This window comes from Odontomachus brunneus, unplaced genomic scaffold (genome assembly GCF_010583005.1).
Source record: "Odontomachus brunneus isolate Ranch 3 - 2012 unplaced genomic scaffold, Obru_v1 Obru_scaffold_253, whole genome shotgun sequence".
Taxonomy (NCBI): domain Eukaryota; kingdom Metazoa; phylum Arthropoda; class Insecta; order Hymenoptera; family Formicidae; genus Odontomachus; species Odontomachus brunneus.
The window spans coordinates 171,327-190,172 of NW_022639703.1; the positions used below are offsets into that span (position 1 = coordinate 171,327).

General features: G+C 35.4%; 1 protein-coding gene across 1 annotated transcript in view; it reads left to right on the forward strand.

Annotated features, from left to right (window-relative positions):
* Positions 1-18,846, forward strand: part of LOC116852735 (leukocyte tyrosine kinase receptor-like) — a 360,643-nt gene that overhangs the window by 139,088 nt on the left and 202,709 nt on the right. Inside the window, exons 9-11 of the mRNA XM_032833366.1 lie at positions 7,601-7,846; positions 14,841-14,936; positions 15,094-15,295. Of these exons, the coding sequence (XP_032689257.1) occupies positions 7,601-7,846; positions 14,841-14,936; positions 15,094-15,295 (544 nt within the window). The remainder of the gene's footprint in view (positions 1-7,600; positions 7,847-14,840; positions 14,937-15,093; positions 15,296-18,846) is intronic.

Sequence of the window (18,846 nt, forward strand, 5' to 3'; positions counted from 1 at the left end):
AATCGTAAGCATGGGTTCTCAGTAAGAGAAATCGAAGAAATTGAATTTCGTCGATTACAGCGCCATCTATCATGAATCGAGAAAAATGTTTCAGACAAATTGTATGTGTTTTTAGCCAAAGATTCCGAATATGCAATAAAAAATAGGGGTTCCCATTTAAGATTTCAAACTTGCCCCCCCTCACCGCCCAGGGGGAGGGGTGGGGGGGCTAATTTTAACGTCATTGTACGTCCCCCTCGAAATGACGAAATTTTGATTCTAAACATTTTTTCGTAGTGTGCTTATTTTTCAAGTTATTTGGCTGCCTAAGTTAAAATGGGTCACCCTGTATATAGAGGCGGTTGTTTTACGAGCACGGAGTTTGAGGATTTCCTGAAGGATCAGGGAGTCGGGCATGTTAGGGTTGCTATAGGATCTCTACAGGCTGATGGCCAGATTGAAAAAGTCAACTGTTCTCTGACTCCAATGTTGGCTAAATTATCGGATGATTGAATGGGCAAGTATTGGTATAAAATCATACCTGAAATTATATACGCACTACATAATGCGGTGAATAAAGTAACGGGCGAAACCCCGAGTCGACTATTATTCGGTGTAAACTAGCGCAACAAATCCGTAGATAACTTAAGCGAATACTTATGATATGAAACCGGACAGGAGCGTTGATTTAGATGAAATAAGACAGAGGGCATCCGATAGCATCTTACGAGCACAGGCGTATAATAAGGAGTATGCAGATAGCAAATGTAAAGAAGCGCATGAATATTTGGCAACTTAATTTCTATTAGAAATTTCGAGCAGCACAGCTGCATCACACAATCTTATGCCCGTATTCAAAGGAATTTATACAATAGCGGAGAAGTTAGGAAACGATAGATATACAGGGTGAATATTATATACCGGAACACCTGAATATCTCGAAAACAAAGCGTTGTATAAAAAAATGTTAAAAAAGTTGTAGGGTTTAAAAAGATCTATTTTATGATATTAGCAGTTTGACCTTGAGTTGCGTCATAAAGATCAGGTCAAGGTCACAATGATGTTTTTAAATGGATACCCCCATTTTTTATTGTATATTCTTGTAGCTTATCTCGAGAGCTTTCCAAAACACTATACTTAAGTATTTTTTCGTTAAGTACTTTTCGAGTTAAGAGGCTTCAAAGTTACGCTCTTTAGCATTAGCGCGCGTGGATACCGTAGTGACGAGCACGAACGCGCGCTCGTATTAATAGTAAATAGCGTAAGGCTGATGGCCTAAAAAACGTAAACGCAAGGGCAGCTCTCGTTTACCGCGCTTGTGTTTACGTTTTTCTCTGCCTTAGCTTACCTTAATCGGCCGGATATGATTTTCCTCTTGCCTTAATCGGCCGCGCGCTAATGCTAAAGAGCGTAACTTTGAAGCCTCTTAACTCGAAAAGTACTTAACGAAAAAATACTTAAGTATAGTGTTTTGGAAAGCTCTCGAGATAAGCTACAAGAATATACAATAAAAAATGGGGGTATCCATTTAAAAACATCATTGTGACCTTGACCTGATCTTTATGACGCAACTCAAGGTCAAACTGCTAATATCATAAAATAGATCTTTTTAAACCCTACAACTTTTGTATTTAACATTTTTTTATACAACGCTTTGTTTTCGAGATATTCAGGTGTTCCGGTATATAATATTCACCCTGTACATATATTAGATGTAATGTTTTATGTGGGTATCGTGTAGCTCTTTTTCAAAAGTAGGTCGTCGATCGCAATCGGGGACTCTTGTTTCCGTGCAGATAGGCAATTCAACTCGCTGTTTCATCGGTTCTACTCGCAGCCTGAGTTCAGGCAAGACTTTCAACGAGTATCGTTCTTTCATCCAAGAATACGAAACTTTTGGTCATATGTGCAAAGCGCCTCTACCAACAGAGTCGTACGTCTATCTCCCGCATCATCCCGTTTTTCGTAACGCTAGTGTCACGATGCATTTGCGTGTCGTCTTTAACGCGTCTAGCATAACGTCTAACGGGTCGAGTCTAAACGATCACTTGTTAACGGGTCCGAAATTACAAACCGACTTGCCCACGGTGATCTTGCGTTGGTGTCAGTTCCGCTTCGTATATTCCGCGGACATCGCGGAAAACATACCGACAGATTCTGGTAGACTCATGCGATCTCGGCAAAGAATCATGTGGAAGGAATCTCGTGGAAGAAATCTCCAAGCGGAACAGTCGCGGAATATCAATTGTTAACTATTACGTACGGAATTACTTGCGCGCCTTTCCTTGCATTGCACGTTAATCGCCAATTAGCAAACGACGAGAGCTCGCATTTCCGCTTAGCCGTCTTTGTTTTAGTCGATCACGTCTATGTAGACCACATACTCTCACAACGACGCGCACGTGCTGAGGAAAACTAACTGTAGTGTATGCATGTGCACAGTGGCCAGAAAAATGTTTCGGGAAGGGCTGTACTTTTTACTTTTGACGAGCAAAAAAAGGTCATTCGAAAAAATTTTTCTCACATTTACCGTAACCCAGAAAATTAATTTCGTGGAGGGGCTGCAGCCCCCTCAGCTCCCCTGACTATACTACTGCATGTGCATGTGTTGTGTGGGAATACACATGCAATAGAGATGTAAATTCGACCGCAATCTCCACACGATATATCTTGAGTAATGCTAATGCCGGCTAGGTACTGTAACTTTCAAGTTTTATTACTCAAAAAATATTTAATGAAAAAATACGTTATTATAGTGGAAAACTCTCGAGATAAGCTACAAGAATATGCAATAAAAAGAGTAGGAGGTTCTATGTAAAATTTTTATGTTGACCTTGATAACTTTTCTCAAGGTTATCATAAAGTCAAATAAATAACAACGTGTGATAGCCTTTTTTAAACCTTACAATTTAACCCTATTTTTAACCTTACCTTTTAACCCTACTTTTATTTAAAACATTTTTTAAATAAGTTATTATTTTTCGAGATAACTAGCCGTTCCGGAACTTTTGCCTCTTACTGTATACAAGCTATTTGAAAAATGTGGGACCTCCCTCTGATCTCCAAAAATACGCACTTTCAGAGAAAATGATCCAAACAAAAGTCGTAGGAATCATGAAGGACTATCTTTTTGTAACCTTAAACTTGACCTTGAACTTGACTTTGAGAGTCATTTGAATGACAACATTGAATTTTTTAATGGAAACCCCCTTTTTGATCCCGGATTTGAAAAGGGCGGGAAATTTTACGTTCAGATACGTTTTCATATCAGTGGTCAAAGTGACCCCCTAGGGACTGGGTCTGCGACCGATCTTGTCTTAACTGGCCGGGTTCGCGACCGATCTTACCTTAAATGGCCGGGTCCGCGACCGATTTTGCCTTAACTAGCCGTATCTGCGACCGATCTTGTCTTAACTGGTCGGGTCTGCGACTGATCTTGCCTTAACTGGCCGGGTCCGCGACCGATATTGTCTTAGATGACTGAATCTGTATCTAAATCGACTTCAAGTTCAAGTTCAAAGTTAAATTCAAGATCACCAAAGATAGTCCTTCATGACTCATACAACTTTTATTCATTTTTCTTGATACCGCCGTCCACTGCATATTCTGTGACTGTCACTAATTTGATCTCCAAGTGGTTCTTAAGAGTCACTTTGACCACTGATATGAAAACGTATCTGAACATAAAATTTCCCGCCCTTTTCAAATCCGGGATCAAAAAGAGGGTTTCCATTAAAAAATTTAATGTTGACCTTCAGATGACCCTCAAGGTTAAGTTTATGGTTTTCATGATTACAAAAGTCTTTCATAATCCCTACAACTTTTATTCGGGTCATTTTCTCTGAAAGTGCGTACTTTTGGAGATCAGAGGGGGGTCAAACACTTTTCGAACATCCTGTATATGCAGAATGTCATTAAAGTTCTGGGACGGCGAAATATTTCGAAAACTAAGCATTTTAGGAAAAAGTGTTTCCAATATAAGTTATAGAGTTTCAAAAAATCTATTTATTGATATTTTTAATTTGATCTTGGGTGGAGTCGCCAAGGTCAGGACAAGGTCACCTTTAGTATTTTAAATGAAACCCCATATTTTTATTGCATATTCTTGTTTATCTCGAGAGTTTATCTTTCCGAAGCACTATAATAACGTATTTTTTCATTAAGTACTTTCTGAGTAAACCTTAAATGTTACCGTCAACGTTAGTATTATCCAAGGTGTATCACGCGGAGGTTCCTCGGTTGGATTTACATCTCTTTCGTGTGAATGTGTGTGTGTGTGTGTTCTGTTCTGTTAATCGTACAGAACTCTCCATAGTCGCATTTTTATCGGTATAAAGTCTACTTTTAATAATATCATATATATTTTCCTTGTCCCAGACGTAGGAAATGTTTGCGGAGGCAAAATGTGAAAAGTTGGTATTTTCTAGTGATTTCTGCTTTTTTTTACTCAAATTTTCAATTGCTGTATCTCTGAAACTATTTATCGTACAGAGTTCTGATTGATATCATATTATTTGCACGAAAATAGAGGAAATAAAAATATTCTGCGGCTTTTACAAATTTTTAAAAAGTTTCGAAGATATAATGCAAATAGTAAAATATCATACTATTTCATTTTATAATATTATCTTTCGCTCTGAAGTCGTGGACGCAAAATGAAATGTATAATATTTACACTTAAATAAAGTATTTGAAACAATAAATATCTTTTTTGGAATTATTTATTGTTTAATGTCTCTAATGACTGGTCTATAAACGGTGTTCCTTTGTAAGCGAGTCACGACGGTCGTTTCGCGACAGAATATAAGCGCTTTTTGGAGATTCTTTGACACGAGCGGATTGATTCTCACGGATTATTCGATCGTGTCGAACTCCTAAAATTTCCTTAAAAGGAATTGCATGAACTGCTCGTGAATCTCTCGGCGGGTGCCGACTGCCGATTCGCTTGAACTTTTTGTTGGAGTTCGTTTTTCGTTTTTCTGCGTGGGACAACGCCAAGAGACAGCTCGACGTCTCGCGGCTCGAGCACGGCATGCGTCGCGAGCGGTTTGCTCACGCGAGTATCACTGACGAATAGAAGAACTGTTCGTCTCAAGTATTGAAAATTGCCAATGTTATTCGATTCTCGAACGCTCTGTATGGCCAAAATGCCGTTCTTTTAATGTTATTTTCTTATGGTTTGAATTAAATTTATTCTTTTATTATCTTTTTTCTAATTGCCAAGGATCTAAAGTAAACTGTGGGGCAAGCGAATTTTCAAAATTCGATAAAATAACACCTGGATAATTTTTCAAACTTTAGCATTGTCATATTATCCTCAGAGACCTTATAAACATAAGTTTTAAGAACATCGTTAGAGTCATTGGGATCACTACATGCCTCTCGATTGTCAAAGTTAAGTACAGCTTAGCATGGTCAGAACCAGTGATAGGAACTTTGACTCCCGAGCAGCACGCATCAGCACGGGAGTTAAAGTTTCTATCATTAGTCAGAACATGAATGGGAAGTGACCACTCTGAATTAAAGCTATCGAAGGAGAATACGCGAACGTTTGAAGTTTATGTTGATAATCTTCGGTTCCCAATAATCATGAGACATGAAAAAAATTAGGAATATTTTTTTAAAATATTTTTTATTATAAATAATTTTTAATGTAATTTTTATAATATACTACCTTTATAATATGAGATTTGTTAAAAAAATTCCGGGAATTGTTATTTATTATAAAACATATTTATTTATTCATCAATATCGATGTGGTCTCCTTCAAAGTAGTCCCCATAAGATATAATACATTTATACCAACGTTTTTTCTAATTCCACTTTTTGGTAGCTGCTTCAGCAATTTAATTTTTATTTCCTTTATGGTTGTAAAACGGTTCTTTCATGGTTCTCTTGATGTTGAGGAATATAAAAGAGTCGTAGGGGCTGAGGTATCACTACGGTGTTATTTTTTAACAAAAATTCACGAACAAGTAGAGAAATGTAAATTAGTGCATTGTCGTGGTACAATTTCTACGAATTGTTTTTCTATAACTCTGATCTTTTTTTTAAATTAAATTATTTATTTGAATTTTTAACACAAAATTTAATACAAATTCTTTGTTTTGTCATTTTCTAAATTAAAAAATCGCCGAGCACATAAAAATGCCACTTACTTATTTGCCTGTTAAAAACAAACTACGCATTCAATATAGTTAAAATTTGTCACATACATCATGGGTATGTATACCAACATCAGAAAAAAACATAAGCTTATTCAGACAAGTATGTATAGCGCGCAAAATTTAAAAATGCTGGGAACTTTTTGATCATGCCTCATATACTATCGAAATACTTACAGTTTTGTTCGAAATCACAAGTTTATTAAAGTAATTTCTTTGATAAACTTTGTAGGCTATTTTGCGTTTTTCAAAGTAGATTTTCATAAAGGATGTACTGATCAAAATAGTGTATTTCACTGATTTCACTGTATATAATAACTGTTTTCAGTTAAATACCACTGATAGAAGTAATAGAAAGAATCAGCAAGTAACTAATTCAATCAGAAATAATTGACTGATTTGCAGTGATATACTTATAATCAGGGTTGGGAAGTAACGCGTTACTTGTAACGACGTTACTATTTCGTTACTTTTTTTTGGTAACGATTTGGTAACGCTGTTACTTTTCTGTATCAGTAACGAAAAAGTAACGACGTTATATTTTCTTTAGTAACGAGTAACGAAATTCATCGTTACTTGTATCGTTACTTTTTTACTATAGTGGCTTCTGTAGACAGAACGCGGCAACGCTTGCTACGCGACGAAAGTTTGCACACGATAAACAATTAATGTGCTGCTTTCCGTAAAGCCCATTCTACAATAAGCAATAAATCTTAAGTCATAATAAAATTGACCAATCATAGTCGACTATTAGAAGAATAATCCACTGTAATTGGTCAATTTTATTGCGACTTAAAACTTATTGCTTATTGTAGAAAGCCTCTAAAGCGTGGTTTACAATGAGAACTTAAGCCATAAAATTTAAGCTTTAAGTTCTAAGCCGTAAGAAATTATTTTTCTTATAATTGACTATGATTGGTCAACTTCTTACGGCTTAGGACTTAAAGCTTAAATTTTATGGCTTAAGTTTTCATTGTAGACCACGCTTAAAGGGCGCCAGACACGAATTGACATAACAGTAACGTAAGACGTACCGTAAGAATTGACCAATCACTTTGAATATCGTCGAACCGTAAGGTCGCCATTTTTGTGAATACTCGATTGTAATTGGTTCATTTTTACGGTACGTTTTACGTTACTGTTATGTCAATTCGTGTGCGGCGCCCCTAAAGCCCATTCTACATTAGTCGCAATTGCAAGATCTCAAGGAAATTGACCAATCATAACTGATTATTCTTTGATCACAAGAAGAACAATCGATTATGATTAGTCAATTTCTTTGTGACCTTGCGATTTGCGACTAATGTAGAATGGGCTTTATGTCGTTATGCAAGAATGTGTGGACGAAATAATTATAGCGGAAGATTTCATACGGGTATTCTTAAAACATCGTGGAGTAATGAAGTTGATTTCAAATATCATCGAAATGTTCATTATCGCTATATATTCTTTCGCAGGTGGTAGCACTGGTCGCAGGCCATCCGGTAACGGCGAAGGTGGTTATTCGTATATCAGCCAGAGACTTACGGATATTTACTTCAAGGCAGCGGCTCACTATGGCCCGGGCGAGATTTTCATTATTCCCGCGATTAGTGGTTGCGGCTGCGACTATCGTTGCGTCGTTCTCGACCAATATTTAAGTGAAACCAAATGTCTCTGTCCTCAAGGCTGGTTACTCAGCAACGATTCTAAGTCATGCATCGGTAAATATGATATCATTGTCATTGTTGCTGTTTGTTCGTTTCAATTACTCTGATTTATTTTGATTTTTCCGCTTTCTATCTCTCCAATACCCTCATATAAAGGCCTCACAATTCTCTTTTATTTTATCGACAGGTTTTGTGGACAATTTAGGATTAATATTTCTTCAACGAAAACAAATAAACAAAACATAAACAGTTTTCGAGACACAAGCTATCGGAAAGCAGGATTATATTCGCAAACCAAATAAATAACAGAATTATTTTTTTCGATCAATTTCAAGTAGAGTTTACTTTGACAGAAGTTTACTTTAGGCCTTAGTTATAAAAATATGTTATATTAAAAATTGGAAAGTGGCTATGAATAATGACTTTTCTCGATGAAGAAATATTGCTTCTGAATTAGAAATCAGAAAACCTCTAATTAAAATTAATATATGATTATACCTATTGCTAATGAGAACAGTTAAAAAAACGAATCGTGTGCGATATTGATTATGAATGTGAACGAATAGGAATCCTGTCAGCAAGATATTATTACAATAATATTATTATAATGTTACTCACAAGGGATCTGATAGAACTGTCCCTCACCGATTTTGATACGCTTTGGATATGTTGTAAAGCATAAAAAAATAAGACATATTTTTTTATATCGGCTTATCTCGAGGTTTAGGGATTAAAACAGTCCCTTGGAAAAAATGAACTTCTTCATTTTTATGGAATAATTCCTAAGATATGAGATATATGAAAAAATGTTTTTTACAAAAGTTCTATAGTATTTAATACTCTTTGCAACGGCGTATTTCATTTTTTTAAATGTCAAATTTTTTATTCACCTCCCTTTCACTTGTTACCTTCGTAAAATTTTTAAGTTTTTGTAAGGACAAAAATTGTACAGCATTTAATACCAAATCCAACCATATATAATAGTAAAAGTTGCTCTCGCTTTAATCGTTGAAAAACGACGTAATACGAGAGTTGCTATTTATGTATCCGGAATTGGCAACACTGTTAGTGTATGACGCCATCTTTTCCATCGTAAAGTTTGACATTTTTTACAATATACGTACTTAGAACGTTTAGTCGTACGGACGCTATTTGTGTTGTTTACAGTGACTTGAAAATTTTATCTCAGTAAAAAAATGGAATTAACTTGAGAACATTTTCATGTGATGATTTTTTACGATTTTCGACATGGATTATCTCAACAACAGTGCATCAATCAACTCACTTCGACGTTTGGCGATGAAGCACCATCTAAAACCACTGTATATCACTGGTTATCACTGTATATCACTGATTTAGTGAATTCACTTGTGGCCGTCGTTCGCTCACGGACGAATTTAAACAAGGTCGTCCAAAATCGGTGGTTGTGCCAGAAACAATCGATGCTGTGCGCGAACTGATAATGCAAGGTCGTCATGTGACATACTGTGAGATTGAGACATCCCTGGACATTAGTATGGCAAGCATACACAAGATTTTACATAAACATTTAGCCATAAAAAAATTTGTTCCCGTTGGATTCCGCATAATTTGACAATTGCTCAAAAACAGGCTTGTGTCGATTGGTGCAAAGAAATGCTCAAAAAATACAATCGTGGTGCGTCAAAAGCTGTATATAACATCTACACAGTTAACGAATCTTGGATCTATGCATATGAGCCCGAAAGTAAACAGCAGTCGATTGTATGGGTCTTCTAAGATGAGCCAAACTCAACAAAGTTCGCGCAAGAACCACTTCAAAGCAAATGGTTGCCTGTTTTTTTTTGGATAAATGGACATGTGGCTACAGTGCCACTAGAGGATCGTAGAACGGTCAATTCTGAATGGTAAACAACTATTTGTTTACCAGAAATCATTAGTGAAATAAAAAAAAAACAACCAGCGACGCAGGATCATTCTTCACCATGACAATGGGAGCTCTCATACATCGGCCCAAACAACTCAATATTTGACCGGTCAAACCATCGAATTGATGGGTCATCCGCCGTACAGTCTGGATTTGGCACCCAATGATTTCTTTTTGTCCCCGTACGCGAAGAATAAACTACGTGGTCAACGATTTTCGACGTCAGAAGAACGGTTGATGCGTTCAAAATGCATGTTTTGGAGATACCTCAATCGGAATGGAAAAAGTGCTATGAAAATTGGTTCAAACTTATGCAAAAATGTATCGATCACCCCGGAGAATATTTTGAAAAACAATAAATGCATTTTAAATGATAAATATTTGTTTTTGTTTATTATTCTGGATACATAAATAGCAACCCTTGCAATATCATGCTATAGGCGCCACACTGTCCAAGTAGATGGATACTGTAGATAAATATGTTACTATAGGTAGAGGAATATAATGAATTGTAGAAAAATTACACATAGACAATTGCATATATTTAATATATAATGTTTACAATATATAATGTGTGTGTGTTATTATATTAATCATATGTGTGTATTATATTAATAATATAATTAATATAATATTATAGGTACAATAAAAAGGTATAAAACTTACATAAAAAATAAATTTGTTTTATTTATGACACACATTTGTTACAAAGGTGGTGGAAAAAACGTGTGATGCAAAGTGATTGTTTGCACCAAGAACAAATAATTACACTGTTCGACAAAAATCGAACTTTTTTTCGTGACACGAGTATGAAGTCATTTCCGATGTATTTTTGCTTGCTGAACACGAATCCGTCGTCCAAATTTGGCTATCACGTTACAATTCTAAGAAAAATGACGTTAAAGAGACAAAAAATGATTCAAAATGACGTGACAGCCAAATTTAGACGATGGATGAGGAGCATTTAGCAGGCAAAAATACATCGGAAATGACTATTCATCTTCTTGTAAAGAAAATTATTATGCCGAGTGATATTGATGCCGACGACTGATTCTGATTAGTCATATGTTGAAAACAAAAATCATTGGGAAATGCGACCAGGTGCATTATGAAGCTAAAAACTTGATACTTTTGCGTGGCATTAACGAAATGTAGAAAAAAAATTTACTGTTTACGCTACAGCGCCACGCAAATTCTCAAAATCGTGATTTTTGGCCTCTTTGACGCCGTTTTTTTTTAAATTGTGATAGCTAAATTTGGACGATGGATTCGTGTTCAGCAGGTAAAAATACATTGAAAATGACTATTCGTACTCGTGTCACGAAAAAAAGTTCGATTTTTATCGAACAGTGTAATTATTTGTTCTTGGTGCAATCACTTTGCATCACACATTTTTTTCATGAACACCACCTTTGTAATGAATATGTGTTATAAATAAAACATATTTATTTTCTGTGTCTATGCAAGTTTTGTATCGATTTTTATATAATATTATATTAATTATGAATATAATATAATAACACACACATTATATATTGTAAATATTACATATTAAATATATCCAATTGTTTGTGTAATTTTTCTACAAGTCATTATATTCCCCTACCTATAGTAACATATCTATCTATAGTATCCATCTACTTGGACAGTGTGGCGTCTATAGCACGACGTTATTACGTCGTTTTGCAACGATTAAAGCGAGACCAACTATTACTACTATATATGGATAGATTTGGTATTAAGAGGTAACACCTATGTAATCGGCTGAAAATGAGGTTTACATTTGGGAATTTTTTTTGATTTACTGAATCGTATTAAATAACTTTATTAGGCATGTCAAAAAGTATAAAAAATAATTTTTTCATAATTAAATTTTACAAAATGGTGAATCTGCAACGTGAAGGAGACAATCAATTTGGCAAGATGGTCCGCGGCTAGTAAGTGCTGTAATTTTTTGTCTAGAACGAAAAAATAAATTTTTTTATTTTCTTGTAACGTTCTTGCGTTACGTGCGGGATAGACTTAGTCGGTGCGGTCCAAGGTTTAGGCTCAATAAATTTGAAGCAGTGGTATGGGTAACAATAAGTGTAAATTATATTCTAAAGTAAATGTTATTTACAATTATATACAGATAGCGCGACGCCGTTGGTGTGTGGCCACATTTTTACTTCGCGTTGTGTGTCTGAGTTTACGTCGCGATGACAGCTGCGAGTAAGCTCGCGCGCGGTTTGTGGGACGCGGTTGGTGTTGTTTCGCGGTCTTCTATTGCCCGCGTTGTGAGTTTGTGTACTCAGCGGGATTTAAACGATTGTTTATACCGACTTTTAATCGAGCCGGTTTTGGAACGGCTGTTGTCGCGGTGTGTTTCGCGATTTGTATACGCGCGATGCGTTAGGCGACGTCGGCGCGGCTTATTAGTGCGATAGTATGTTTATCGTCGATTACGCGTTTTTCGAGAGCACTCCAATGCGTTGGAGATCTCGGCCGCGTGGTGTTGTCGCGGTGAGAGGAAACGGGACTAAGTAGCGGATGTCGACGTCGCAAATCCAACTCGGTCGACGAAACGGTACAAGTAGAAGATGCGACGTCGCGTATTCACCTCGGTCGACGGAACGGTATAGATAGAGGATGTCGACGTCGCGTATCCACCTCGGTCGATGGAACGGTCTAAGTAGAGGATGTCGACGTCGCGTATCCAACTCGGTCGACGGAGTCGGTAAGCCGGGCGCTAAACGTTTCGGAATACGGCGTGCTCGCTCCGGCTTAGCGCGGGAGTCTATAACTTTGGAAAAACATTTTTTATCGCTATAAAACTATTTATACTTCATTTTTAAGACTCTAAAGTATATTTTTAAAGAAAAAAAGAAAACCGATTTTCTGAAAATTCTACATTGGTGTTATTCCTTAAATGCTGTACAATTTTTGTCCTTACAAAAACTTAAAAATTTTGCGAAGGTAACGAGCAGAGGGAGGGGGAGTAAAAAATTTGACATTTAAAAAAATGAAATACGTCGTTGCAAAGAGTATTAAATACTGCAGAACATTTGTAGGAATCATTTTTTCCAATACCTCATAGGAATTATTCCATAAAAATGAAGAAGTTCATTTTTTTCAAGGGGCTGTTTTAACCCCTAAACCTCGAGATAAGCCGATATAAAAAAATATATATCTCTTACTTTTTGATGCTCTATATTTTTGATGCAATATATCTAAAGCGCATCAAAATCAGTGAGAGACAGTTCTGTCAGATCCTTTGTCAGTAACATGTAACATTTATAATGTAGGTTGTTTTTAATGTTTTTTAAGGCATTATTATGAATAAACTTTGTTCCTGATCTAGAGATTTCAGTAATGTTGTAAATATATATAATTATGATCATAATATTGTAAATAACATTGTATTTACGTTTTCTGACATTCTAACATCCTCAGTACGTACCGACAATGTCTCTTGTAAGAAATTAATAAATTTGTCCATTATAATGATCTAGACAAACTAATGTTTCATTATTTTACTTAAGTAAAATTAATTGGCACTTTATTTTTTGTGTCATTGTATTTTTTACACTTCATACGTGTGTTTCTCTATTCCAATTCCATATAAGATACCTACCCTCTTCTTTCAAGGGACACTCACGTAGTATTACGTCTATTTTTCAAAGATGTATATATTTTTGAAAACCGAGGTTCACCGAGACAAGTTTAACGATATATAATATTGATGTGCAAAATGAGAACATTAGCCAAAAATTTGGGATTAAAATTTGGCCAATAATGAAACTAGTAATTACACTTATAAATATATAGGGGAAGGTCGGGTAGTAGCGGACAGCGGTTAGTATTGGACAAAAGTTGTTTCAAGCATTTGTCGCTGAAGGCAGCACCTGTAAAACAATCGGCGTGTTGACTGAAAGAGGGGGGTAGTCAACTTGCTGTCCGCTATTACCTGACCTTCCTCTAATTTTTTATCTTGTTGGCATATTTCAAAGATATATGTTTTTGAAAAACACTTATTGAGACAAATTCAACGATATACTCGATGACGATACAGACGGTCACTACCGTTTAAATGACCAGATAGATAAAAAAATCGAATTAGCTATTTCGATTACTTTAATGATACAATATCTTGGTGAATCATATTTATGATATACTGTTATATCTAAAAAATATTGTAATAGTTTCGAACTTTTAACCAAATATTGATATGATTAAAGAAAACAATAAATCAGTTTAAAACAACAAATATAAAACAATTCATACTAATTGTGAGAAATTTTATTCTGATCTTTTTCATTATTCAAATATATAAATTATTTTAGCAAAAAAAGTAAATATTACTTTCTGAATATATTTATAATATCCAACAATTAAATGGAACCTTACTGTCGAGTTCAGTATATCCTAAGAATATGTTAAAAAATTCCAGTAAGCAATCTGTGCGCAGACTGACGTCAGATTGGTGACAAATTCAAGCAGAATCTGTCGACGGATCCATAGACATCTGTGTCCTTAACCTGCTGTTAGATTATCTGACAGAGTCTGCTGACAAACTCTGACAGCAGATTGGCAGTAGAATGCGCGCAGATCCTGTTGCCGTTAGAGTCTGTGAACAGACTTTGCGAGTAATCCATCTCCAATCTGCCGTCAAAGTCTGATAAGATATTGTGTGCAAACTATTGCCTTTCTGTCACAGACACTGCTAACAGACTCTGCGTAAAATCTGCTCGCGCAGGTTTGGTTATCTGGGAATATAATATACAATAAATATTCTACGGATATTAACAGTATATTATATATATATATATATATATATATATATATATATATATATATATATAATATACATCCAGTATAATTATATTCGAATAATCATATGTTGAAATGATCATGTGTTGTTTGGGATATTACTTTCGTGTTTTTTTGCTTATTGAGTAATATTAAAAAGAAATTTTGTCTCATATTTTTAAAATATTTGTTGAATATTTGGAGAGTAATATTATTATGTAACATCTTAAAAACATCCACAAAACAACGAAGAGAAACGTTATAAAAAAATATATATCAATATTTCAAGACATTTCTTATTTACTGTACCCGCGTGCAAATACGGACAACGTAATCAATTGTATTAAATTCTAGTTACTGACGAATCGAAGGGTATACATTCGACGTACATGATCCCGCTAATCGTCGTGAGCAGCCTGCTAGTCATCGTTGGAATCGGCCTTATACTTTGTAAGTATACTTCGCACATCCCCCTTATGAGTGAACGTAAGAACACACACTTCGTGATACAGAGTTTATCGCTAAGGTGTCTTCCACTCTTCTATTCGTTAATCTTCTTTTGTGTTTTTTGCGTATAAATTTACTTCATAATTCTTATCCACTCTAGATCTTTCGATAAATAAACGGTTCCAATGTAAAAAAGCGCTTCTGCATCGCCGTCAACTCGGCAACGGTACAGAGTTAACTTCATTGCGCGCGATGTCAGGCAATTTGATAACTGAATTCAACCCCAACTACGAGTTTGCCGGTAATCCCTACAGCTTGAAGGACTTGCCACGGATAGCCCGCGATTGTATTTCCTTAACGAGGTTGGTATAAATTTGTATATTTTAAAGATAACAATGTCATGAAATTAAATATATGCCATATTTGAAAACTTTATTGACAAAATACTAAAATAATATTGAAATACTGAAATACAAAAATTTTTACAAAGTTTACATCATATATTGATTGTACATAATTACAAATACATAATTACAAAATAAAAATGAATTGGAACTTTCTTCAGTATGTGGCAAAAGAGATAAAAAATTATAAAAATGAAATTAAAATTGATATCATGAAATATCAATGTAGATATTTGACTGAAACAAAAGTTCTGTAACTTATATATTGCGAATGTGTGTTTGCTTTTCTTAAAAATGAAATTTCAAAGAATATTGCTATATTTTTACAACTGAATATAGAAACTTAAGGTTATTTTCCCTCGAAACTCTCAATTGATAAAAATTAATTAAAATTGAGAAAACGCGTGCCTAAATTTTTTGTGAAATATGCTGAAATAAAAGAATATGTCCATAAAACAACTTTTGGAATGGATTAAACACATTTGTTAAATATCACGAAAACTTTCTTTTTGTTCGAACAAGCAATAAATAACTGTGAGAAATTAACGTAATCTTTCTTTTTAGTTTATCTTTGGGATGGTCCCGATTGCCTACAAATTAATTGCCTATAGTATTGATTGCTGACATTCAACTTATCCATATTTCATTTGCACACAAAAATTATTGCCTACAGAACAATTACCTACAAGTTATATTACGCACAAATAAAAAATTAAAAGCCGAACGCTCCTTTGCACATACGACACTTGCGCACAAATCACATTGCACACATAATATTATTGCCTACAGTATGATTGTCTACATGCTCTATTGCGCACAAATAAAAATTAAGAGACGAATGCACGTTTGCGCACAAAAATTATTGCCTACAGTAAGATTGTTTACAAGTTCTATTGTGCACAAATAAAAATTAAGAAACGAATGCACGTTTGCGCACAAAAATTATTGCCTACAGTAAGATTGTTTATAAGTTCTATTGTGCACAAATAAAAAAATTAAGAGACGGACGTACGTTTGCACACAGCAAACTATTGCGCATATAATATTATTGCCTACAGTACGTTTGCCAACAAGTTCTATCACGCACAAATAAAAATTAAGAGATAAACGTACATTTGCACACAAAAATAATTGTCTACATTACGATTACCTACAAGCTCTATTACGCACAAATAAAAAATTAAAAGCCGAACGCTCATTTGTACACATAATATGGTAATTATTTAGTTTAGCGGCAACACCTCCGATTTCGATGAAAATAGGCTCAATCGACGCGTTGTCATACCATCTATCTCTAGCTATGTGACTGGGGGGCTTCGCTCTCCATAGCCCCCGTATCACGGGGGGTGGGGGCTATAATCTCTTATGCTTAAGCTAGAGTGAATTTCTCACAAAAGACTGTAGCTCCCCAGTTCCTGTACCGTGATAGGGGGGGTTGGGGGGCGAAACCCCCCAGTTATATAGCTAGAGATAGACGGTATAACTGGATAATTACCAATTTTAAACGTACATTTGTCTCTTAATTTTTATTTGTGCGCAATAGAGCTTGTAGGCAATCGTACTGTAGGCAATTATTTTTGTGTGCAAACGTACGTTTGTCTCTTAATTTTTATTTGTGCGTGATAGAACTTGTTGGCAAACGTACTGTAGGCAATAATATTATATGCGCAATGTGGCTTGTGCGCAATAGTTTGGTGTGTGCAAACGTACGTCCGTCTTTTAATTTTTTTATTTGTGTACAATAGAACTTGTAAGCAATCTTACTGTAGGCAATAATTTTTGTGCGCAAACGTGCATTCGTCTCTTAATTTTTATTTGTGCGCAATAGAGCATGTAGACAAACATAGTGTAGGCAATAATATTATGTGTGCAATGTGATTTGTGCGCGTGTCGTGTGTGCAAACGAGCGTTCGGCTTTTAATTTTTATTTGTGCGTAATACAACTTGTAGATAATTGTTCTGTAGGCAATCATTTTTGTATGCAAATGAAATGTGGATAAGTTGAATGTCAGCAATCGATATTGTAGGCAATTAATTTGTAGGCAAACGGGATCCTCCTCTATCTTTCTTCATGATTTTGTCATCTTAATGTTATATTAATATTTATTGATTGTTAGAGTAAAAGGAAAGTTTTCGGAATAACTTACAAATATATTTAATTAATCACAATTGTTATTTTATGAACATAACTTTTTATTTTGACATATTTCGTACGAATTTTACATACGTTTTTTCGCTTCTGACGTTAATAATCAAAGCCGCGGCAAAGGCATAGGAACTTTAGGACCTTTGCACAAAAACATCCGTAACGTTTTAACCCATTAACGCTCAAATGTGCTGAAATTTTACGTTGATTTGAGCCATTTATTTTACTACGGAAATGAGGTCTGTTATTTATAAAGAGTACCATTTCTACCAACTGGAAAAAAATACCCATACCGTGGATCTGTGATTCAGTGTCAGATCTAAGACGTAGTTTCCACCTCTGGGCCTATGAGATAGGCCCGCGAGCAAGCGTCCATTTCCTTCGCCAGCCGCGGCAAGCCGTATGTCGCACTTGCGGCGTCGCGCGTTCTTATTAGTCCATCTATTTTATTTAATAACTCGAAAATTTATATGGTTGTTTAAAAAAAGATACCAATTTCATTACTCACGCCGATCTATTCTAGCTATATATTAACTCTGGTATAGTGTGAGTCAGACACCTTGTATATATACAGGGTGCGGAAAAAATATCGGACCGGTAAAATATTTTGAAAAATATAAGTTTTACAGAAAATTATTTTAGATAAAAGTTGTAGGGCTTAAGAAGATCTATTTACTGATTTTAACAGTTTGACCTTGGGTGGCGCCATCAAAGTCAGGTCGAGGTCAACTTTGCTTTTTAAAATAAAAACATATTTTTTATTGCAGAATTTTATTTTACGTAAAGAAGCAAACAATTTTTGTTTGAAAATATTTTTTATTCGATCTCTATTTTCTAAGATATTTATGGAAATATTTATAAAATTATTTGTTTCAATTATTTTTTATTCGAATTCTATCAACTTTCCCGAAAAATAGTAAAAGATAATCATTATCCATTTTCTTCTCATAGAGCTCTGAGAGTTTCTACAGAATTTTTTAAAAACTTTTTAGTTGTGGTTGCGTTAGTTTGCGTTCACAAGATCTTAGCCTTATCCTATAACACGCTCGCAGTGGGAAGGTACACGTAAGAATTGTACTCCGTTACGGAAACAAGAACATTTTATTTGGAGTACAGATGGTGTGTGTGTGTGTGTCTGTATGTATGTGTATTATTCTGTTGTCGAGGTTCCTTTCCAGGGCCGGATCCTTGGAAGTCGTTTTGTCTTTCGGAAGGTTCCGTGTAATGCGGGCTTTTTCGGCGAGCCGGCGTGGGCTCGGAACTTTCCTGGCCGTGCGAGCTTGCGTGGGGACACCGGATGTCTGACGCTGCCGACGCGTGGATCTGGGTTTTTCGGTGCTGTCGGGATCCTGACGACGCCTGA